At 39.4% G+C, this 25,432-nt stretch overlaps 1 protein-coding gene across 7 annotated transcripts in view; it reads right to left on the bottom strand.

Annotated features, from left to right (window-relative positions):
• The window catches only part of LOC121459751 (protection of telomeres protein 1-like), a 67,273-nt gene that overhangs the window by 13,506 nt on the left and 28,335 nt on the right, over window positions 1–25,432 (bottom strand). For 5 of the 7 annotated variants that reach the window (XM_041669748.1, XM_041669749.1, XM_041669743.1 and 2 more), the window contains 7 exons: window positions 23,278–23,408; window positions 19,988–20,278; window positions 16,924–17,079; window positions 12,531–12,700; window positions 4,637–4,725; window positions 3,420–3,482; window positions 606–762 (listed from right to left, as the gene is read on the bottom strand). In XM_041669748.1, the coding sequence (XP_041525682.1) occupies window positions 606–762; window positions 3,420–3,482; window positions 4,637–4,725; window positions 12,531–12,700; window positions 16,924–17,079; window positions 19,988–20,278; window positions 23,278–23,408 (1,057 nt within the window). Of the gene's footprint in view, window positions 1–605; window positions 763–3,419; window positions 3,483–4,636; window positions 4,726–12,530; window positions 12,701–16,923; window positions 17,080–19,987; window positions 20,279–22,673; window positions 22,842–23,277; window positions 23,409–25,432 lie in introns of those variants that run through there. The other 2 variants (XM_041669747.1, XM_041669746.1) reach the window with 2 other exon arrangements.

Genomic DNA, 25,432 nt, shown 5'->3' with positions numbered 1-25,432 from the left:
AGGAAAACAAATTGAACCTCTGAAATCATAAGTGAGCCACCCCGGTTACATGTTTTTCTGATAAGAGTTATGCGTTCATGCCGTCTCTTCACAGCAATAAAAACCCTAAGACACACACTATCCCGTGTGCATGTTTCTGCACTTCCTGCACCTCCCCAAATGCCATTCTGTATTTTGAGGAACTATGGTTCACCGCATTGAAAAAATAAACAGGATTTAAAGTTCTTTTATCATGTTTCGAGATGAATATGCATTGTTGAGAATAAAAAGCTCTGTGCCTGTGCTTATACATAAAAGCTGATGTCTGAATTGAAGGCACTACACTTTCTACATTCATATCAAAGCTATCAAACATTAGATTCCAAGCCTGAAGATATCCATTTTTATTTATTATTACTAAGAATGACTCAAAATTTTTTTTTGTAGGAATTTAGCACTTTCCCTCAAATCATTAGCATTCTTTTCAGATACAACAAATTAAATAATAATTTACCCATTTCTTAGGACTTAAAACCACATACACACACAAGCAAACACACATATGGGCATGCATATAATCAAACAATATGAGACGAAAACTTTCTTTTTAATTGGAAAATACTTACAATGAATTACATTTAGGACAAAGAAGTTTAACAGACTGGAAAAGTCTTCTGGGCTCATATGATCTCAGTTTTGCTAGGATTCGATATTGTCGAGGAGCTCTTTGCTGCAAAATGGCATGCAGTGGTGTCTTCTCTAAATAGTGGTGATCTATAAGTTCTGTAAAGAATATTTGCATAAGAGTAAATAAAGTACAGTGTCTTATGTATGCTCAACATGAATTTCCCTGAAACAAATATACACCATAACATCAAGTTACTCTCGGCTAGAGTCGCAGTGATTAGATGCGGACTTGGCCATGGACACAAAGCCAGGGGCACAGCAGGACAACGGACATGTTAATTACATACGAAGCACACAAGTACTTCTCTATGGGACTAATAGAAATTCCAGGAAAACTCTAATTTGTGGGAAATAGTAAGGTTTATTTCACCAATAAAATGAATGGTACCTGTATAACATGTAAAATTGCTCACTGCCAATCTCTTAGACAAATATTTTCAGGCAGTGGTAGCTTATGTTATTTATAACTAGAATTTGATCAAGAGATATTAAAAAAAACCACATTCACCAAATATTATTTGTCACACGGTCTTTTGACCTGGGTTCAAGACTTTACTAAAATGTCCATTATCAAAGAGTCAGAATGTGAGGTGAAAACGGTTATTAGGAGGAGCCCAATCATCACAGTGTTTGCAGAGAAGGGATTTATTTTGCAGGTAGAAAGGGAAGATGGTGGAAGAGGGGAAGCAATCAGAATCACAAAGGAAGAGAAGGCCTAAGAACAGAGCAAATGACTGGCAAACAGAAACACGGAATTAGAAGCATAGGAAATCGGGATGACAGGAACGAGTCTACTCCTCAGTCTCTTGATATTCTAGGGTGCACTTTCCTATTTTAGAGAATGAAACTTGTACACAGCCTTGTAAACTTCATAAACCCAGGAAAATCACTTCTGTTCACAGCTTTAAGACCCTCACAGATGTCTCCTTGTGGTAAACAGCTGAGAGCTTACAGTGAAACACTCCCTGCCAGGCAGGCTCCATCAATTTAAAGTAGAAGGAAACAGCAGTTTCAGGTTGCATTCTGAAACATTGTTTCAAAAACTTTAAACTTTGTATTACTTTTAGGAAAAACTGTGAGAACATAAAGTCCCCCTGAACAGGCTTTAAAAAGATTCATAAATAGCTGTACACAGGCACATTCACTCTGCCCTCTGGTCCACCTCTTTCCCTATGTGTATTAAATTACTGGAAACAGCTTCCAGACATCAGGTCCTGATCTGCCACCCTCTGAGCACTTTAGTATTTCATGAAAACAATGTGTTTCCTTCACATAGCTACAGTGCCTGCTTCAAATAATTAGCACAGATTTAAGACTATTATGGGATTGTCAGATACTTCCCTCTCTCCAGTTGTCTTTGCCTTTCTGCTGTAATTCTAGACAATGCATATTTATCTTTCCTGTGTTCAGGCTTCAACATCAAATGATTCTTTGTCTATTTACCTGTTTACCTTATGACACTGATTGGAAAAGTGCAAGTGGTTATTTTGCTGAGTACAAATCTACTCAGGTGCGGCTGGTTTGTTTTTTCTCAGTTTGAGATTCTGATCATGCTTTTTTGGCATAGAGACTACATACCTGACATTATATTTCTCAGTACACAAGGAATGAATGCATGAGAATGGAGCTCCTTTCCTCCTTGGTACACCCAAGGAATGAATGCATGAGAATGGAGCTCCTCTCCTCCTCAGTACACAAGGAATGAATGCATGAGAATGGAGCTCCTCTCCTCCTCAGTACACCCAAGGAATGAATGCATGAGAATGGAGCTCCTCTCCTCCTCCAGGGGAGGGACTGGTGCAGCTCATTAAAGGATGCATAGCCTAATCTATTCTGAACGAATTCCCCATCCTTCTAACTTGCAAAGGTAAATGTGTTATTCTTTATTTAGATTCTAGTAGTTTAAAAGCCACAGACTCACAAACCAATAATTACCACTGTGTTGGCAAAATAATGTTATTTAGTATTTTCTCTTTTTTACATCAGTTAGCCATTTTAGCCCACTGGAATCTGTTTTTCCTCCAGAGATACCTGGAACATTTTCATAAGTATATTTTCTGTGCACTATATATGTTTACTGCTTCTGGAGGTCGCTGCCTCTGCACAGTGCTCCTATGGCAATTTCTGTATAACATCTAAGGCCTGATTATAAGGCACCTTCTTTCCCAGCTCCTATTCCATGCTTACAACAGGAAAAACTCCTACTGCACAGCACCATACATTTAATGAACTATTTCATGAACTTCTGATCACATTTTTTTTTCTGGATAAAAGCTTTGTGCCAACTTAGATGATGTAACAAGGGTCTATCTGGTAAATATGTACCATCATTGTTCCGGGGCACAGGGTAAAGAGTTTCTTACATGTACAATGTTAAAAACATTACATAATTTTATTGAAATTAATGTCAGAGTAGAATTTATATCATTAAGCTTAGAACATGTTGAATACTACATTTTATAAATTTTATATATAATTTTATAAATCTTAATTATTTATAAGTTAAAACACATATTCAATATAGAAATATGCATATATATGGGTTCTATCTTATACCACTGTAGGATGAGGCAGGGGAATAAAAGCTAAATAAAAGCATTAAGTGTCCCTATGAGGATCATAGGTCACTGGTAGGTACGAAGGGATCATTTGGGAGATGCAAAGCAGGTATCCGTGAGCTGGCTGCTGTAATGGCAGTGGGCTTCCTAAGCAGGTGTATGCGCAGTAGTTACTGTACCGGAAGTGGCCCTTACTTGTAGCACAGAATTGCTGACATCTTTCTACTGCATACAGTGAAACCAAGTCTGAGTCAGAGTCTACAGGAAGAGAAAAGAAAATAACACAATATGTAGCTCTTTAAGATATCTGTTAGAAACTTAATGTAAAGCCGAGACTACGTAACACTCTCCAGAGAAACTGAAGAAAGCATAAATAAATGTTCAAATGTCTTCCCCCCCCCAAATTATTTGTAAATTCAACATAATTCTAACAAAAATAACAGGTTAGTCACAAAAATTGATAGGCAACATTTCTCCTCTTTAAGGGGAATTTAGATAATTGAAGATCATGACAGAGGAACATGAGTGTATTTATACTACATGACTTCGAGACACAGTAGTCAATAAACTACAGTATTATCATAAAGACTGGCAAACCATCATATCAAAGAGAACTTAGAAATCAACCCACACTTTGACTGCTGACAAAGAAAGGAAGACAACTCATAAAGAATATAGTATTTTTTTTACATGAAACGATTTTGCAACCACTAAAAATTATTAGTAAGGGAGAGCACATACATCACAATACACTCACAAGTGGAAAATAGAAGCCACAAAATAACCTCATTTAGCTCATTGATGTTCTGGTAGGCACTGAAGCTATTTAAACATGAAAAGGGAACAGGTACTCTAACCAGAAGTTCTTCCATCACTCCTCGTCCCTCCACATCAAGTCAGGAGCTACTGACATAGGCTCCATCACCGCGACAGAACCCAGCACAGAAGCATGCAGTCCACTAACTTCCACAAAAGAATACCACCTTTGTGAGATCTGGATGCCTCCGTCTGCAGCAAAACCCAAGATGCCCTTGAGCAAAAACTACGGACTGGCTAAGATAAAGGTAAAGGAACCTTTTGTTCCTTTTAGAAACTGATAAGCAAAACAGTTGTTGCCTAGGAAATCCAATGAGATTTTTTTCAATGAATATGAAAAACTATACCCACATCATAAGTAAGTAATCACTGTTACTCTAATATGAAAGTGTGAATATATACTAAAAAGTGAGCCACACTTAGTTTTGGATGTGACAAGGACAAAGACTGAAGGTGTTGTTTTAATGTGAATACACATGCACAATATGTATAGACATAGGAATTTAAAAAGAGACAGGGAAGAAAACATTCTCAAAGATAACTGTGCTCGTGGGATGATGAGGAAGGAAAATGTCAGTGCTACACATTGTCCTTACGTGAAGGTGTTAAACAGTCATCTTCATCTTCTGATTGACAGGTATCATTTGAGGGCTGAATGGCTGCCAAATCTACAGATTCTAAAGCTCTGAAACACAAAAGCGTGAAGTCAAATGGAGTAAGAAAGTCAGTACGCAATTTACCTCTACTCATTAGATCCAGGAGTCCATACAGTCATAAAATGTGCCAGAGTCTACTCAACTGTCTATGGCTTTTATAAAACTGTCTGAGGACTACAACACCCTCAAAATTAAGAGCAAAGGTAAGAAAGATATTGCGTGGATGAGCCAGTCAGTAAAATACTACAAAAACAAACACACGGTCTGGGAATTGAATGGCTAACATTTGCAGCTGAGAGAATGTCACTCAAGTTTGGAAAAGCAAGCAGCATCAACGAGGGACACTGCCAGCTGGTATGGAAGAAGTCCCTGTTCTCCCCCTGAGCTAGACCTGGCAGTCTGTGTTAGCCTCCCCTCCAGCTCAGCCATCTTCATTCCTCTTTGACTCTTTGACTCACCCTCTCTGCTGAGTCCCAGGTGGGAGACCAACACCCTCTTCCTGTCCTCCTCATTTTAGCCTCCCCACACTTGCCACTTACCTTTTATATCGTTGCAGTCTGCCTACCTAAGGAGCCCCTCCTCCCTGTTCACATCCACTTAGGACTCAGGGTCTTGGTACAGACCCAGGATCCCACTAATTCTTCACTATGACTCCTCTCAGCCTCTCCTTATAGCCCCCATCTCCATCCCTTTGTGACCCCTGCCAACGAGCAGAAAAGCTCTCTCTCTCTACAAGGGATGCTGCAGCCATCACGTTTCACTGAGACTCAGGGATCGGACAGACTGGGCAAAACAAATCAAAGAACAGGACACCTACCCTACACAGACAAAACTAGATATCTACACCAAGAAACATCTGAAGCATCCTCACAACAGATGCCTAGCTCACAGCACAGAAACACAAACATGAGTACCCAAGACCAGAGGCAGCAACTCCTCTGCAATAGTCCCTGAGAAGAGCAATTTAGCTAAAATATAAAACAAGGACTTTAACATAGCAATTATGAATATGTTTAAAGACCTTAAAGACAATAGGAATAAATGAATTAATGAAATATTTGAAAACTCAAACAGTAGAAATAATGAAAACAATTCAAGACATGAAAGTAGAATTTAATAAAGAAAAATATTAATGAAAACACAAACTGAAGTAAATCCTGAAAATGAAAAAATAACGATGTCAAGCAAAGAACTCTAAGGTAAGTTTCACCAACAGAGTACAAGATTTGGAAGAGAGAACGTTAGGGCTTGAAGACGGGGGTAAAAGAAACTGACAGAGAAGTCAGAATAACCAGCAAACTGGGACACTATGAAAATATCTTTTCCATGGATAATAGGAATAAATGAAGGAGGATAAAACTGGGTCAAAGGCACAGAAAATACTTTCAACAAAATAATAACAGAGAATTTTCCAATCTAAAGAGATGTTTATCAAAGTATAAGAAGCATACAGAACACCAAATAGAAAGGACCATGAAAGAAACTCCCCATGATCCTCAAAATGGAAACACTAGACAAACAGAACAAAGAAAGGATATTAAAGGGTGGAAGAGAAAGGACCAAGTATCATATAAAAACAGACCTATTAAAATAACAACAGACTTTAGAGTGAAGACTAGAAAAGCCAGAAGGGCCTGGACTGAGATCATGGACACCAGCTCAGACAAATGTACCAGTGAAACTACCAATCACAATAGATGATGAAAGAAAACATTTCACAATCAAACACATTCAAGCAATTTCTGTGCACTAATCCAACTCTACAGAAAGGAGAAAAAAGAAAACTTCATTCTGAAGAGAAGGTTAATTACACCCAAGAGGATACAAGGAATAAATAACCCCAGAAGTTGGTCTAAATTGAGGAGGGGGGAAGCCCACACCACAATAAGAAAACATTAAGAATTAATAAATATTAACTATTCATTAATAACTCTCCATATTAATGGCCCCAATTCCTAAATAAAAACTGACTGGAGTAGAAAACAGGATCAATCCTTCTGTTGTACCCAAGAAACACACCATAACATCAAGATAGATACCACCTCAGGCAGAAGAATGGAAAAAGGTATTTCAAGGAAATGGAACCAAGAAGAAAGCAAGTGTAGCGATTTTAATATCTGACAAATTGAATTCAACCCAAAACAAAGCAGAAAAGATACAAAGACACTACCACACTCAACGGAAAAACCCAAGAGGATATTGTAATTCTAAATATTTATGTACCAAACACAAAGACATACAAATTCATAAAAGAAACATTACTGTAGATAAAACAACACACCAACCCTCACACCTTAATAGTGACTGACCTCAATTCCTCACCCCTGAAAACAGACAGGTCCTTCCAATAAAACAGAGAAATAGTTGAATTGAACAACATCATAAGCTAAGTGGACCTAACAGCATTTACAGAACAGTCCACCCCAATACCAAAGATCATGCTTCCTCTTCAGCAGTCTATCCAGTTTCCTCCAAAACTGACTACATATTAGGACAAAACCAAGTCTCAACAGATACAAGCAAACTTAAATAACTCCCTCATACCCATCTGACCTCTGTGGATAAATCTGTGGATTAATATCAACAACAGAAACAACAGAAAGCTTATGAATTTGTGGAAACTGAAGAAACCACTATTGAAAAGAAAACTGGGTCAAGGGAGAAATTAAGGAAACAAGAAACTTTATAGAATTCAATGAAAATGAAAATATAACATACCTAAACTTACGGGACACAATGAAAGTGGTTCTAAGAGGTAAATTTAGAGCCAACATCAAAACACTGGAGAAATTTCATACTAATAATGTAAGAACATGCTTAAAAGCTCTAGAAAAACAATAAATAATACCTAAAAGAAAAAAATGATAGGAAAAAATAATAAAGTTCAAAGCTAAAATGAATTTCACCCAGCTACAAACCATGTAGCCTGCAGCAGATACTTGTTTGCAATATATACCAGTGCAATATTGGCACAAAAGTTATAGAAGTTACTCACCACTTTTAAAAATTGGATTTAAGACCTACTCCCTTACATGGTACCCATACATGACAATGTTTCGTGGCCAAGAACCGAAGACTAGATAGGTCATGGGCCTTATGGGAAAAATATTTTTCTACTAAAGGAACATAGCAAAAAAATGACTCCCAATGACACATCGGCATACCCATCAAGCAGGCACCACTCAACCTCATCAGGAGAGTTTCCTTTTGCGGTAGATAGCAATTAATAAAGAGATCACAGCTCGACAGTGTGCAGATAGTTGAGACTTTAAAGCAGTCAGGTCTGAATCAAAGCCCTCCCCTCAAAGCTCAGAAATCTATGCAAAAGAGGAGGTAGAAAACTCTAAGAGTCAGAGGTGTTAATGTCTCCAATGATATAGCACCTTCCAGGAACAACAGGTGGATGTATCCATGACCTCTCAGAGACTGCAACAGCATTCATAAGACCCGCACACGTTCAAAGTAGATCAATTCCCAGCCCTCAGAGGGGAAGGTGGACACAAAGTCCCACCCCAAACCAAGATGCTACTTAACAAAGAACACACGCTGACAAGGGAAAGTCAGTGTTCTGCAGTGGAGTGTCCCTGAGTATGCTGAGCACACTCTAGGGGGCAGGACTCATGCCAGGAGTATTTGGCCAATACAAAAGGAACTCTGTGTAATTTTTTTGGGATGCACTTTTTGTTTTGTTATTTTCAGTCTCTGTTGATTTTTTTCTTGTGTATGCATGTGTGTTTTGATTTGTCTGTTTGTTTTGTTGTTGTTTATTTTAAGAGAGAGAAAACATGGAGTTAGGTGTATAGGAAGGAGGGAAAAATCTGGGAAGAGATAGGGAAAGATAATTAAAAAGTATTGTATGAAAAAGATTTAATTAAGAAAAAATAATGCAAAAGTTAAATAATATTCTGTACACTGTAAGCTACAATAATATGGAACTAGTGAAATAGAAACTTAATGGTAAAAGCAATTGAAATGTAAACCAGGACCAGGTGAACAATCTAAATAGACCTGTTAGTCGTGAAGAATTAGAAGCTGTTATCAAAAACCTCCCTACCAAAAAAAGCCCAGGACCAGATGGTTTCAATGCGGAATTCTACCAGAACTTCCAAGAAGACCTAATACCTATACTCCTTAATGTATTTCACAATATAGAAACAGAAGAGTCATTACCAAATTCCTTTTATGAAGCTACAGTTACTCTGATACCAAAACCACACAAAGACTCAACCAAGAAAGAGAATTACAGGCCAATCTCACTCATGAACATCGACGCAAAAATCCTCAATAAAATACTGGCAAACCAAATCCAAGAACACGTCAAAAAAAATCCATTATGATCAAGTAGGCTTCAGCCCAGAGAAGCAGGGCTGGTTCCACATACGAATATCTATCAATGTAATCCACCATATAAATAAACTGAAAGAAAAAACCCATATGATCATTTCATTAGATGCTGAAAAAGCATTCGACAAAATTCAACACTCCTTTATGATAAAGGTCTTGGAGAGATTAGGGATACAAGGGTCATACCTAAATATAGTAAAAGCTATTTACAGCAAGCCGACAGCTAACATTAAATTAAACGGAGAAAAACTCAAAGCCATCCCACTAAAATCAGGAACACGACAAGGCTGTCCACTCTCTCCATACCTCTTTAATATAGTGCTTGAAGTTCTAGCAATAGCAATAAGACAACATAAGGAGATCAAGGGGATTCATATTGGAAAGGAAGAAGTTAAACTTTCGTTATTTGCAGATGATATGATAGTATACATGAGCGACCCCAAAAACTCTACCAAAGAACTCCTACAGCTGATAAATACCTTTAGTAATGTGGCAGGATACAAGATCAACTCCAAAAAATCAGTCGCCCTCTTATACACAAAGGATATGGAAGCAGAGAGGGAAATCATAGAAGCATCACCTTTCACGATAGTCACAAACAGCATAAAATATCTTGGGGTAACCCTGACCAAGGATGTGAAAGATCTATTTGACAAGAACTTTAAGTCTTTGAAGAAAGAAATTGAAGAGGACACCAAAAAATGGAAGGACCTCCCTTGCTCTTGGATTGGGAAGATCAACATAGTAAAAATGGTAATTCTACCAAAAGCAATCTATAGATTCAATGCAATCCTCATCAAAATCCCATCAAAATTCTTCACAGATCTTGAGAGGACAATAATGAACTTTATATGGAAAAACAAAAAACCCAGGATAGCCAAAACAATCTTATACAATAAAGGATTTTCTGGAGGTATTACCATCCCTGACTTCAAACTCTATTACCGAGCTACAGTATTGAAAACAGCTTGGTATTGGCATAAAAACAGAGAAGTCGACCAATGGAATCGAATAGAAGACCCTGACTTTAACCCACAAACCTATGAACACCTGATTTTCGATAAATGAGCTAAAAGTATACAATGGAAAAAAGAGAGCATCTTCAACAAATTGTGCTGGCAAAACTGGATGTCAATATGTAGAAGAATGAAAATAGATCCATATCTATGCACAAAAATCAAGTCCAAATGGATTATAGACCTCAATATCAGTCCAAACACATTGAGCCTGATAGAAGAGAAAGTGGGAAGTACTCTACAACACATGGGCACAGGAGACCACTTCCTATGTATAACCCCAGCAGCACAGACATTAAGGGCCTCATTGAATAAATGGGACCTCCTGAGACTGAGAAGCTTCTGTAAAGCAAAGGACACTGTCACTAAGACAAAAAGGCAACCCACTTACTGGGAGAAGATCTTCACCAACCCCGCAACTGACAAAGGTCTGATCTCCAAAATATATAGAGAACTCAAGAAACTAGACTTTAAACTGCTAATTAACCCAATTAAAAAATGGGGCACTGAACTGAACAGAGAATTCTCAACAGAAGAAGTTCAAATGGCCAAAAGACTCTTCAGGTCATGCTCAACCCCCTTAGCAATCAGGGAAATGCAAATCAAAACAACTTTGAGGTATCATCTTATACCTGTCAGAATGGCTAAAATCAAAAACACCAATGATAGCCTTTGCTGGAGAGGCTGTGGAGGAAGGGGTACCCTCATCCATTGCTGGTGGGAATGCAATCTTGTGCAACCACTTTGGAAATTGGTGTTTCGGTTTCTCAGGAAATTCGGGATCAACCTACCCCTGGACCCAGCAATACCACTCTTGGGAATATACCCAAGAGATGCTCTATCATATGACAAAAGCATTTGTTCAACTATGTTCATAGCAGTATTATTTGTAATAGCCAGAACCTGGAAACAACCTAGATGTCCTTTAATGAAAGAATGGATGAGGAAAGTGTGGAATATATACATATTAGAGTACTGCGCTGTGGTAAAAAACAATGACTTCTCGAATTTTGCATGCAAATGGATGGAAATAGGAAACACTATCCTGAGTGAGGTAACCCAGACCCAAAAAGATGAACACGGGATGTACTTACTCATAATTGGTTTCTAGCCATAAATAAAGGTCACGGAGTCTATAATTGGTGATCCTAAAGAAGCTAAGTAAGAAGGTGAACCCAAAGAAAAACATATAGTTATCCTCCTGGCTATGGGAAGTAGACAAAATTGCCGGGGAAAAAAATGGGATCATGGGTGTGGGGTGGGATGGGGGTAAGGGGAGATGGGAAGAGAAAAGTGAGAAGGGGAGGATGGGGGGAACTTGGGGAAACATGATGACTGGGATAAAGGAAGGTTGGATAGGGGAGCAGGAAAGCACAAATCTTAGTTAAGGGAGCCACCTTAGGGTTGGCAAGAGACTTCAACCTAGAGTGGCTCCCAGGAGCCCAAGGTGATGTCCCCAGTTAGTTCCTTGGGCAGCTGAGGATAGGGAACCTGAAATGACCCTATCCTATAGCAATACTGATGAATATCTTGCATATCACCATAGAACCTTCATCTGGTAATGGATGGCGATAGAGACAGAGACCCACACTGGAGCACCGGAATGAGCTCCCAAGGTCCCAATGAGGAGTGGAAGGAGGGAGAACATGAGCAAGAAAGTCAGGACCACGAGGGATGCACCCACCCACTGAGACAGTGGGGCTGATCTATTGGGAGCTCACCAAGGCCAGCTGGACTGTGACTGAAAAAGCATGGGATAAAACCGGACTCTCTGAATATGGCGGACAATGAGGGCTGATGAGAAGCCAAGGACAATGGCACGGGGGTTTGATCCTACGTAATGTGATGGCTTTGTGGGAGCCCAGCCAGTTTGGATGTTCACCTTCCTAGATATGGACGGAGGTGGGAGGTCCTAGGTCTTACCACAGGGCAGAAAACCCTGACTGCTCTTTGGACTGGAGAGGGAGGGGGAAAGGAGTGGGGGGAGGGGGAGAAGGGTGGGAGGAGGGGGAGGGAAATGGGAGGCTGCGAGGAGGCGGAAACTTTTTTTTTCTTTTTCTCAATAAAAAATTAAAAATAAATAAATAAATAAAAAGGTTGGGGATTTTATGGAGTTGCGGAAATTAAAAAAAAAGCAATTGAAATGAATTAAAACTGATATGACAATAACTTTGTCAGTTTACAGAAAGGTGTGCTCTAGAATATGAAAGTTTTTCTGTACACAGTAGAATAATAAACACTATGCGGATGGGTCTAAGTATACCAGTGACCCAGTCTGCCTAGACTGCGATGGGAAGATCAGAGGCCCAGTTGGCCTAGACAGGATTAGAGTCTGAGTTAAATTCTCCATAAGTCCATGAGGAGAATCAGGGAAAAGACAAAGGCCACACACAGCCCAGGAATGATACTTCCTTATAAATTAACCTAATGATGATCATATTTATATTTTCTAAGAAGAGAATAAAAAAACTCACCTTTTCAGCTGATCTACATCAGGGTTACTTTCTGGTAAGACTCTGATCCCCCGACCATAGCTGGTCCCTCCATGAAGATGAAACTCCAACCTTATCAGTGAAGTCATGGACTCTGAATTAACTGGCTGAAGTCTGGTATGGAGGCTATAGATTCTAAGAAAGCTTCCAATCTGAAAGATTATTAAAGAAGATCATTTCAGAAAAGGGGCCTAATGAAAACAATTTCTGATATTTGATAATTCAAAACCAAAATGAGGTAGCAATTCGACAAGCAAGCACGGCATTTACCCAGGGGAGAGTGGCAGCAGGCACGCACTGGGCCTGCACAGCAGCTTCAGGGGCCCTTATCAGATCGTGCACGAGGGGCATGAATATGCACACACCCACGCGCTCACTACACAACGCTAGCAGGCCGAATCCCAGAGGGCCATCAATAAAATATACCCAAGGAATCCAAGACCTAAATAAAATTCTTTTTGATAGTTATTTCTGAAAAGAATTTGCTTGAATAAATTTAAATGAGATTAAATATGAGGAATAATATCCTCTCACTATGAGACAGGAGAAAAACTACATAAAAATGGCCTTTTTTTTTCACAAGATAATTTTCTCGATAGCTACAGCAATGCCTGTGCCTTATCTTCTGACCGATGAGATTATAGGTATGTGCCACCATGTGCTTTTCCCCATCCTACAAATTCTATTGATATCAAAGTTTTTTTAATGAAGCACTTGTACTTTTATCACAATCTTGCAAAATATATTCTGTAAAGTAAAATATAGGATTAAGCCAGAATTTTGAAATAACGATATTAGACTTAATCTTGGCTATTTTGCTAAATTTAGTGTAAAAAACAACTAGAGGTTTTTTTTTTTTTCCAATGACGATTTCAAGTAAGAACATGTAGTAGGTCAGTCAAAGCCACAGGTGATGTGGGAGAGTCTTCTGTTTTGTGTTGATTTCATTGGTTAAATAAAGAAACTGCCTTGGCCCTTTAATAGGACAGAAAATTAGGTAGGCGGAGTAGACAGAACAGAATGCTGGGAGAAAGAAGCTGAGTCAGGCAGTTGCCATGATTCTCCCACCTGACACAGACGCAGGTTAAGATCTTCTCTGGTAAGCCACCTCCTGGTGCTACACACATTTTTAAAAATGGGTTAAGCAAGATGTGAAAATTAGCAAATAAGAGGCTACAGATAACAGGCCAGGCAGTGTTTAAAAGAATACAGTTTCCGTGTAATTATTTCAGGGCATAAGTAGCCCGTCGCTCCTCACTACACACAGGCATTTAGACGCAGTGCTGTGGTATAAGTCTCTATTACCAGGTATTAGGGAATACTGTGTATTGTTTGTCATGGGTTCAAACCTAGCCTGAACAACCCCATTTGAACAGAGACTGCCACTCCACCTAAAGGGACAAGACACACAACGTGAACTGCGCTGCCATTTATGTAGACATGAACAAAGGGCTGCAGAAAAGGACACTTCATTCACTTGCCTAAAAATAGCGTTCCTGACTGCAGCAGGTGAGAAGGCGCCCTTGAAGCACAATTAATACAAACTCAGAGAGAAATTGGGGTTCAAACTGAAGATCTGAAAAGCAAAGCAGTCAGCCACTGGCTCTGACCATGACCGCAGTCCAAAAATGGCGATCCTGCCTCCAGGAATCTCAGAATGAGACAGAGCTGTCTCCTCTCATTTTGTAATCCTGTCTAGTTCTGAGATTAAAGGCGTGAACCCTGGGATAAAAGGTATGCACCACCTGGTTTCTACGGCACCTAAAGGAGCTACTGGGATTAAAGGTGTGCATCACCACTGCCTGGTGTGTAAGGCTGACCAGTGGGGTTGCTTTACTCTCTCAACTTCAGGCAAGCTTTATTTATTAAAATACAAATGAAATGCCACTACACACCTTTCTCTTTGTCCCTACAAATCCTGCTTCATTGTGGTGACATAATACAGTGGAAAGAGGCATCAAATGGAGGGAGAGGGAAGGGGGTAGAAGGGAGCGACAAGGAGCCCAAGCCAGCTTCCACTCTGCACTCTCTGATGGAGCACAGTGGTAAGGATGAAGATCCATTCTCCCACCACCACCCCTTCAGGCCAGGGCACTTCACTTTCTGTGGCCCCTGTGTGCTTCTGAGGACAGGGAGGCAAGAGGAGGGATCAAGTCTACTCTTTCCCAACTTCCTTTACCGGCTCCTCAGAAAAACAAAACAGAAAACCACAAGGGAAATATGCATTGTCTAAGAAGGATCCAAAGTGAGATACTAGGATAGTAAATGAAGCAATTTCGACTTCTCAATGATTTTTGGAATGCTTCTTACTTTTTTATTAGTAGAGCAGATTTTTGTAACCTTTGAAGGACTAGAAAGAAGACTGAAATTTGGAGAGAAAAATTACATTAATAAACACGAATTTAACTGCCAAAACCATGGTTTCCTTACCATTAACTTTTAAATTTAAGAAAATTAGAGGCAGAAATTTCAGTGTCTTTCATGACATCTGAAAATGTCTTTTTTTTTTTTCTAAAAATGAGAATGAAAGACAAAGGTCAAGAGCACTCTGGAGAGCAAGAGGCAGAGACAGTGGGGACGCCAGAAGGTCCCACATGCAGCTTTGCTTCAGAGGAACCTGTGGTAAATCTTCTAGAGGAAGTTTCATAGTGAATGCCGGGGGTTTATTATCCTGCACCACACTGCACTATCTGAATCTACAGGCCAGAGAGAACACATCACAGAGTAAAGATGACAAGTTGCTCTTATCAGAAATGCCTTCCGGAGACAATGCTGTATCTTGTTAAAGTTTGAGTAGACGTTACTGTGCAATGTGCCTGATGCTGATTACTTGTGTGGTCCCATCAATAATGCAGTAGGGTTCTATAAGCAGAGGAACGACAGTAAAAACACAAAATGCAAAAGTCTAACCAATATAGAACTATTAAAAACAAGAGTTTTCTCGCCAAAAAACTACAATATCTTTATTTTTTCCTGTAGTCAATCTACAAATTATTAGTTCACAATTGGCCAAGATGTAGTAACAACTATGAATATTTTACACTGTTTGAAGGCTGCATGGAGATATGAGTGTGTATTAGTAAGTATGATTTTAGCTTATAGACAAAAGTTTAAAATGTCATTTTGTACTTGTACATCTGTAAAAAATACTAGAAAAATAGCTTAATACCAAACGAATTTCACAGAGAACCTGAGCTGAAACTGACCTGAGGCCCCTCCTTGAAGACAAGCTTTCATGGTACTAGGTGTCATGTGAGGCTCTAAAGAAAGAAGCATCTGAGAGTCCTACCCTGCTACGATGCCCGTGAACCTCAACAACGACCAGCATGGCACAATAACCCCAAGGATGTAGCAGTAGCCTGCGTGCCTTAGTGGGAACCAACAGCTCTGTAATCGGACTAGTGTCGGTTTAACAAGAGGGGAACCTACCTCACCAGCCACCCAGGGTTAGTGAATTCACAACTGCTACTCTAACAAACCAGCATAATTCCTAACTACACTCTAAATACACGACCTTATACCCGCAAGTGTGGTCATCACCACTCATCAAGGGAACTCTTTATAATGGACAAAGATCATTACCAAAAAGCCACAACCAAAATGTAGAATTGTAGAGCCTAGTTCTGGTAAATACACACTGACAGCACAAGTCTTACACCTAAAGTTCAGGGATCATTTCAGATGACATGAGATAATATTATAAGAGCCAGAGGAACTGGAAGTTTATGGTGACAATATGTCTCTAGAAATGTAAGAGAACCTAAACCCATGAAGTCTCATCTCCGAGGCTGCCTAACCATGACCTGAACAAGGATGATATGAACAGACAGCTAATGTGGAAGGGAGAAAGGCCGTGATACTTCATTCCTAAACAAAGAACTGCAGGCAACCCAGCGGTGCTGAGAGTGGAGAAAGAGTCTCCAGGGATGAGCTCATCAATTGGTTATCCAATACAAATGTCACACTAAAACATACATGCAAGTAACACTATAAAGATCAAACATACAGTATTTATATATTTATGAATCAACACAATAATATGCACATTAACAACAAAGAAAAAGAGGCCAAGAATTGGAAGGAAGTGAGGGGAAGAGATACATGGCAGGGTTTGGAAGAAAGGGATAAATAATGTGATATAATTATATTCTCAAAAATTACAATAAAAAATTATGGCTGCTTAAGATGGGTTCAGAGCTTTCTTTAACTTAGACACACATAGTTTTCTAAACTTAAAAGCTGAAACAAGTAAATCTGAAATGAATTTCTAGACTCTAAATAACAAATAAATCTACAAATAAAATTATATCAACAAAAATTACAACTAAAAAGAACACAGAAACAAAATAGCATACATCTTTCTAGTCAACATCACCTTCAGGGATTTTGCCATTTGGACATGATTATCATAAACTACAACGTCTATCACCAGATTCTGTAGCCGCAGAATGTGACTTAAGTCACCTTCCAGCACAAGGTCTTGGATGCAGACTCTCCAAGAGGGAAACTTCGTCCTGGTGCCATCCCATACCTGTCATAGGGTAGTAAAGCAAATCTTAGGAATATTTTTGCAAAAACAGAGTCAAATTTAAAAATAAACAGACATACACTGGTATCTGTAATGCTTTAAAGTATGAAGTCCCTTATTCTGTGACCATGGAGCAACTAAACAGGTACTGTCTGTCATACAACAAATGCAGAAGATGTGAAAATCACCACACGATGTCACACGAAACTAACCTGGTGCAGATGTAGACTGACTTTTTTTTTCTATTCTGGGCTCAAAGACACTGTGCTCATACCCCACCCCTTGGGGATGTATGACTTCTGCATTGCTACCAAAGATAAAGGTCTGAGATGGAATGGAGGTGTTAAATCATGAAACTATAACAGTCTCAAGCTGAATAACAAAACAAAACTAAACAGAACAGAATATGCTTGAGCAAATTACAACTGAAAAGCATTTGCTCCGCACATGCACTGTATAAATAGAAGAACAGACTGAAAGTACAATGATTTTTAAAGATCCCTGAGGCCAGAGAGCTGACAAAGCATGCTGCTCTTGCAGAAGTCATGAGTTTGATTTCCACCACTCACGTCAAACATCTGACAACTGCCTGTAACCTCAACCTTAGGGCGTCAGACACACTCCTACGGCCTCTCCAGGCATCTGTATAAATGTGCATATTCCCACACATATACATGTAATAAAAAAATACATTCGTAAGCCACTGGTAAAACATGGTGATCTGGTTAACTGTCAACTTGGCGTAGCCCAGATTCGTTTGAGAAGAGAGCCTCACTTAACTGCCAAGATCAGACTGCCTTGTGTGAGGAAGACTGCTTTGATTATTCATGGGTACAGGAGGGCCCAGGCCACTGTGGGCTACATCATCCTTAGGCAGGTGGACCTGAACCAAGAAACAAAACTGCTCAGCACAAGCTGGTCTATAAGCCAGTGAACAAGTGGTAGCATCCTCCATGCTTTCTGCCATACTTAACTGAGTTTTACGTTTAAAGTTAGAGGATTTTTGGTGTGGAATTTCAAGCTTCAAGTTCCTGATTGAGTATCTGCCCTGATATCCTCTGGATTGTGACCTAGAAGTATAATCCAGATTAACCCTTCCCTAGGTTGCTTGTGGTCTCATCACAGCAACAGAAATGATACGAGAACACATGGCTGCTGAGAAAACCGGAAATGCATGCACCATGATTACTAAAAAGGGGCCACAGTTAGTACTGTGCTAAGGTTGAAGAAGGAAATAATTATATTACTTTGCATACTAACCAGGTATAATTCAGAGCGAATAATGTCTGCTTGCTTCTGTTTTTAATATTTAATTAAAAAATTATGTCTGAGGCCAGTAATAGTAGTGCAGACCTTTAATACCAGATGTAGGCAGATCTCTGTGAGTTCAAAGCCAGTCTGGTCTAAATAGTGAGCCAGGACAGCAAGGGCTTTGTAGAGAGACCATATCTCAAAGAAAAAAATTATCAGAAAAAAAAATCAAAAATTCCATTCTGCAAAAGTCGTTAAGAGAATATTGTTACCATATTTATCTCCAAAGACATTTTTGCTATTGTATGGACATTTTCAGTCTATGAATATGCATATCAATAAGCAGACTATTACTAAAATTTATTTCAACAAGGCCATGTCTGTAACCTCACATATAAAGAACATTCTAGCACACAGAAGTAGTCCACACAACAGGTTTTGTTTCAAGTGCACTTTTTCCAAACATTTAAAATAATTTCTAAACAGGAAGTTTATAAAATTAAAATTGTTAGATGATATGCAAAGACTTGAGACATATTTTTAAACTATCCTTAAGAAAACTTAACTTTTTTACATTCACTTCTCAATGCTGATTTTCAAATAATTCCTTGATCTTGTTCATACTCATCAACACTGCAGCCTCAAGGCAGAGGACCCGCCCAGGCTTCACCCCTAACCGAGAAGTGACTGGCAGCTGCTGTCTGCTATAAGAGGAAGTAGGGATGAGGGACAGTTAGAGGAGATGTGGGAGTGGACTATGATCACGTTTCATTGCATACAAGCATGGGATTCTCAAAGAGTAAATTTTTTAAAGAAAAACTCTTTCTCCAAGGTACAAATAAATTACTCAAGAGCTGGATGATTTATGTGAAAAACAATATTATATCTACTCACACGGTGCTTGAGAGAGAAAATGCACTTTCGCCGCTATCCACTGAGCTCGCAAGGCTTTAGCTCAGAATTCAACTGCTTTTCTCAGCATAATCGTTTAAAGGAACCCGGCACAGAGTCCGCATCTCTGTTCTGGGAATGTTTAGTGGCTGGTCAGGGGACATCAGTTCAGGGTAGCCTCCCTGCACTCGCTCACTTCAAGTGTTTACTTTCTCCCAGCACTGTTTACGTGAAGCTGGACTTTCACGCGCGTGCCAGCAGTATGGGGAAGCCCTCAATCTTGTCCAAGCACCAGGACATTTCACTGATGGTCTGATTATTACAAGTGACAGAGAATTAAGCACAGGACCTTGGTCATATAGCAGTACTGCTCAAAAAATCCTGAAAAGTATGGTCCAGCAAAGAATTTGATTAAGTAATGACCTTCTGCAGGTCATTCATGGGCATTACTTATGTTACTATTTTTTTTTTTTTTTGGCTGCTTTAAAAACAAGAATGATAAGAAACATCTCAGTATTACCTGTGCCTCTCCCGTGAGTCAGGCAGTTATGACAGGGCCAGAACTGAATGAGAACAGACCCTGATAGTGGATGGGAGACAACATAGCTGACTGGAGTGTCACTAAAAGAACTCGTGGGTTTTATTATTAAAATAAGAAATAAATGCAGATGTCATACCATTTGTAAAGTACACATCTGACAATGGTGTTCTCTCCGGAGGGAAGGCACAGAGAAATGCAGGAGCACGGCCTCAAGGATTTAAAACGCACCTTCAGAAGGAAAGATGTCCCATCCACTTCCGCTTTGCCCAGGAGCTGACAGGTCAGGTCACAGTACTGCATGGGGTGGACGTCAGAGAGTGGCAGGAGGGTGGAGGAAGGTGGCACATGTGTGGATGCCCAAGCCCGCAAGGCTTCTACCATATTGCGGTCCAGAGCAGTGATGTTAAAGTTTTTGCCTGAAGTGCGCAGTGTCACAGGAGACATTAAAGTACCATCAAATGTCAAAGATGCAAAACCATAGTTGCTGATTGCCTGAAGTTCGTTTTTATATACTTGGATCTAATAACGTGGGGCAAAGCAAAAAACAAACAAAACAGCTGATATGAAACCCAGGAACCAAAGAACTTGAGATGTTAAGTTTTTCTAGTGTGAGAAGCAGAGTGACCCTTTACTATTTCTTACTGAATTAATTCATGAAACAATACAATGAACACATCTGTATCAGGGTATATAAGCATGCAACTTTAAAACAGTACAATTGATACTTTTTAGACCAGCAGCTAACTAATAGTTATCCCGATTCTCTTTGCACTCTTACATTTGTGTGTTTAATTTATTGAAGTATAATTTTCCTTGAGGAAAATATAACGTGCCAGTTATTTCTGTGGTATAGTGGAATCCAGAACCCCCCAATGTGTGAACCAAGCTAAGTCACCCTCACCATGAGCGAGCTGGGCAGTGCCGGAAGGACTTTAGCTGCCTGAGTCTTGAGGCTCATTTATCAAATAAGTGGTTTTAGTATTTTCTTCACGAACTGACTTTGTTCATATAGAATGCTCCCCTTTCTCTTCACAGATTTCTGTGGTTCTTCATGTCTGATAGTAAGATATAGCCATTTCATTTTCTTGTTGCTTGATAATTGTTTCTTATAGTTTTAGTTTGTAGGTAGCATATGATACTTGATATTTACTTATTTATACTTTGCTGTTGATAATTGTTTCTTATAGTTTTAGTTTGTAGGTAGCACATGATACTTGATATTTACTTATTTATACTTTGCTGTTGATAATTGTTTCTTATAGTTTTAGTTTGTAGGTAGCACATGACACTTGATATTTACTTATTTATACTTTGCTGCTAGTCAGGACACATTCACTCTAAAAACATTCTCACAGGTCCAGGAGTGCTGCACAGGGCCGATTCCCTTTTGGCCCCCAGTCTGTGCTGTTCAGCAACTGTGTCCTATTGTTCCTTTGCTATTCTTAGGGTACCGCTTAACTCCTGGGGTATAAATAATCCTTGCGTCTCAGTGGGTGCTGAATCAGTATTTTCTACCACACTCCCTGCTTTCCGTCCCACTGCCCTCTGCACACTCTACTACGCACCACTGCCATCTCACATGACTGCTCTTGCCCCAAACACTCATTTATCTCAGTGAAATTGCTAGAATAATAACAAAAAAGCTTCATATTTATTCACTCTCAAATAGCTTTGCCACTTCTTAACAAGATTCTATTTGGAAAGGTTCCACTTTACTGAAGAATATTTTATTTGGAAATAAAATTATAGGTAAATGAAATTTTATCAAAAAATCATTGCAGCTGTTCTCCCATATGGAACACGGTTTCTCCAAGCATTGCTGACTTTCTAAGATTGGATGTGTGTATGTGTATGTATCCCACATCCCATTCACTCTTTTCTCCTCTATCATGACTACATGCTAATTACATTATCAGATATTGTCACCAAGCCCACTGTGCTCCATTTATTTTTATCTAGCTCTGGTACTTCATACCTGGTAATATCTTAGGCTCTATCTTTAAAGTCTATTCCATACCAACCCCTGCAGTAGACTTTTCATTTGCTGTTCCTTTTAGGTATTGAATTTCTATTTGCTTCTTTTTCAGATTCTATTTGTCTGTTTCTGTTACTGATTTCTTTTTACTCATTTAATATTTTTTAATTTGCTGAAAGTGGTGCTCTGCTTAATCTTTTGGTAAAATTACAGTATCTGCTGATAAATTACTGTTTAACAGACTTAATGTCTGGGCCCCTGTGGAATTAATTTGGAAAGTCTAATTGCTTTTTAAAAACTGTCTTCTTCTAAGTTCCTCTACTTGTACCTAGAGCTTCTCTTCTTGACTAGACCCTGGAGTGAAACACTGCAAAGGTTCTGAACTATGTTACCTCCTCTGGAGGGGCAGTTTTGTCATTTTGGCAAGTTGCTAGCTGAGCTCCTGAAATGGACAAAAGCTTGAATTTATGCCTTCTTAGGGTGAATTTGTAGCAAGCTCAGGGTTTCCCCAAAGCCCTTCTTCCTTAGTGGGACTCACCCTGCAAACAGTGTTCCTTGTGGAATCATGTAGGTTTTTAACAGATGTGCACGAGAATCCTTCCTACAATCTTGTCGAGATAAGGCAGACTTTGTGATGTCTTACCGTAGTGGACAAGGTACCTGTTACTGTGTGTGCAAACTTGCCTCATGCTCCTGTGGTAGTAGCCCTGTCTGTGGCTACTAGGCAGCACTGGGCCTAGGCTGTTGGAAGGAGGGTCCATACCACTCCAATTTCTACTCTTGCATTCTCTGCTTCCTGCCCTGGCAGCATTGTGAGGAAAAATGCCAACATCTCTACTACGAAACTGAGCCACACTGAACTTTTATAAGTTGCATCTGATAATATTTTGTCATAGTAATGAGGAAAAATAATATGGTGTCAAAGAGGTGCAGACTTACTAGGATGGCTCTGCAGCATCCTACTGCATCCCTTTCCTGTTTCCGGTTCTTGCAATCCTCAAGTGACCTTGCCCTGCCCGTACAGCACAGCTTTCAGTCAAGTACGCATGGGCACAAAGCGGACTCCTGGTGCAGTCCGTACAGTCTTTTCTCTCAGTGCTTTGTCCAGAAGAGTCAAGTTCTTTTAGTCGAACTGAATTTTAATCTTCCCCTTCTCAGTTTACCAAAACTACACTGCTCACACTTCAGGAGTTTAAAGTTAGACAGGGCAACAGTAAGACCCCAACTTAAATAAAATTAAATTAATTAAAAAGAAGTTATGAGGATGTATGCCCCTATCCTTGACAAATTCCACATGGAAACTTGGTAACGCCAACTATACTTGGAAGTGAGAGGACAAACTGGAACGTGTTAGAAAGTCAGCTCCAAGTGCTTCGGGGAGAGCAGGCAAATGCATTCACATGATTGATAGCTGGTACCATTTGCATTTCTTGTCTCTTGGAATGCTAAGTGTCGCCCTCTAAGAAGGAGGTCATACAGTTAGTACTGGATACTTTTGTGAGCGACGTAGACGTCCAGTAAATGTAGAAAGTACGAACCATACCTTCAGCCCGCGGAAACACACAATGTCGCCAACTTTATAAATGACTGGAAGGTCCTCATACTTCCTACTAAAGAGCAGGCATGTTAACTTCACACCTGTCTGGTCCACAATTGTTACAACGGAACAATAATCTGGGAAACAAAAAATATTTAACACAGATTAAGAAATTTCAAAGCATTTATACAATAAGAATATGCTAATTTAAGAATGTCAAACAAATACTACTCTACCCTATTATTGCCTTTTAAGAAAATGTGATACCATTCCCAAATTAATCCACAAAAATTAACCTTCAGACTTGTAATGAAACAAAAATAAATATGCTATTTTTCTAGAGAACAAATAACTTTTTCATAATGTTAAAATCAAAAAGGCAGAAAAGCAAATCATTGCCACCAAATATCCAAAGAAATTAATTACTGTAGATATTTTTAAATGACAAAATATGTAAGAGTCAATAGGGAAAAAGGAAGCAATGGTGTTCTAAAGGAATAACATTTTCCTTAGGAGAAAAAAAAAGTCTGATTTAAAATATTCCCCTTCTGAAGATACTGACATCTGGAGGTTGTGTACCCTACATTGTCATACTTAAGACTCACCCGTTGACCCTTAAGACATCGGATACAGAAACCAGAGGCAGGAAATGGGTCAGAGCAGGAAGCAAATGCAGTGTTTCCCCAGGTTCTTCAAAAGTTACAAACCAAGCCTGAGAAGGAAACTGCACCTAGGATACAGTGAGAAATGTATCCTAGGTACAAATGAGCCTCAGCCAACTACAAAGAAGGCCAGGGCAAAAATCCATCTGCTAGAATAGGAGGTCAGAAGACTGTCCAGGAGTTTCATAAGAAATAACTGATTTGTGGGGAACAGTATCAACACAATCAGTGAAACTCAGCAAGGAGAATTTGATTCTCCTTGCCTTTTTTGTTTTGTTTGTTTTTTTGTCCACTGCTTGGTAATTGTAGTAGATTCTGGAGTTTATTTGGCAATGAATAAATAGATTGGAACATTTGCCCTCCTACTGAAGAACAATGAAAATTTAAAGAAATCAGGGTAGGAAAGGCCTTAGTTGGTGCTTCTATTACTGTGATGAAAATACCATGGCCAAAAGCAACTTGGGAGGAAAGACTGTATTTCAGTTTACACTTCATCCCTGAAGGAAGTCAGGGCAGGAACCAAGGTGGGAACTGAAGCCTAGGCCATGGGTAAATGTTTACTGGCTTGCTCCCATGACTTTTTCAGCATCCTTTCTTAGACAGCCCAGGGCCACCTGGCACTACCCACATTGGGCTGAGTTCCCCATATCAATCTTCAATCAAGAAAATACCCCCACAGATTTGGCAACAGCCAATCTGATGGAGGCATTTTTGCAATTAAGATTGTTGTCTTTCACGATACATCTAGCTTTGTGGCAAGATGACAAACACCAACCAATAGAGGGGGTTATTTCATATATATATCTATATATATATCTGGCAACATGAATTTTCAGTGGCAAAATAAACATAAGAACGCCAACACCAACTGAACTGGTAAGGAACACGCATAGGACCAAACTAGTCCCTCTGAATGTGGTTGGCAGTGGCATGGCTGGGGTAGACTGAGGGGCCACTGGCAGTGGCACCAGGATTTATCCCTACTGCATGTACTGGCTTTTTGGAAATCTATTCCTTTTAGATGGATACCTTGCTCAGTCTAGATATAGTAGGGAGGGCCTCAGATCTTCCCCAAAGCAATGTGCCTTACTCTCTCTGGAGAGTGGCGGGGAGGAGGGTAGGTGGAGGGAATTGGAGGAGGGGAGGGAGTGGGAACTTGGATTGGTATGTATAATGAAAAAAGATAGTTTATTTTCTTTTTTAAAAATATATGAAGAACTCAAGAAACTAGACATTAAAATTCTAAATAACCCAATTAAAAAATGGGGTACTGAACTGAACAGAGAATTCTCAACAGAAGAAGTTCAAATGGCCAAAAGATACTTAAGGTCATGTTCAACTTCCTTAGCTATCAGGGAAATGCAAATCAAAACAACCATCTTACACCTGTCAGAATGCCTAAAATCAAAAACACCAATGATAACCTATGCTGGAGAGGATGTGGAGTAAGGGGAACACTCATCCATTGCTGGTGGGAATACAAACTTGTGCAACCACTT

This window comes from Microtus oregoni, unplaced genomic scaffold (assembly GCF_018167655.1).
Source record: "Microtus oregoni isolate MIOR12 unplaced genomic scaffold, Mior012 000019F_ref0000042, whole genome shotgun sequence".
In the NCBI taxonomy this organism is placed as follows: Eukaryota; Metazoa; Chordata; class Mammalia; order Rodentia; family Cricetidae; genus Microtus; species Microtus oregoni.
Note: the sequence above shows the minus strand (reverse complement) of the source record. Positions and strands in the feature narration are given on the sequence as shown.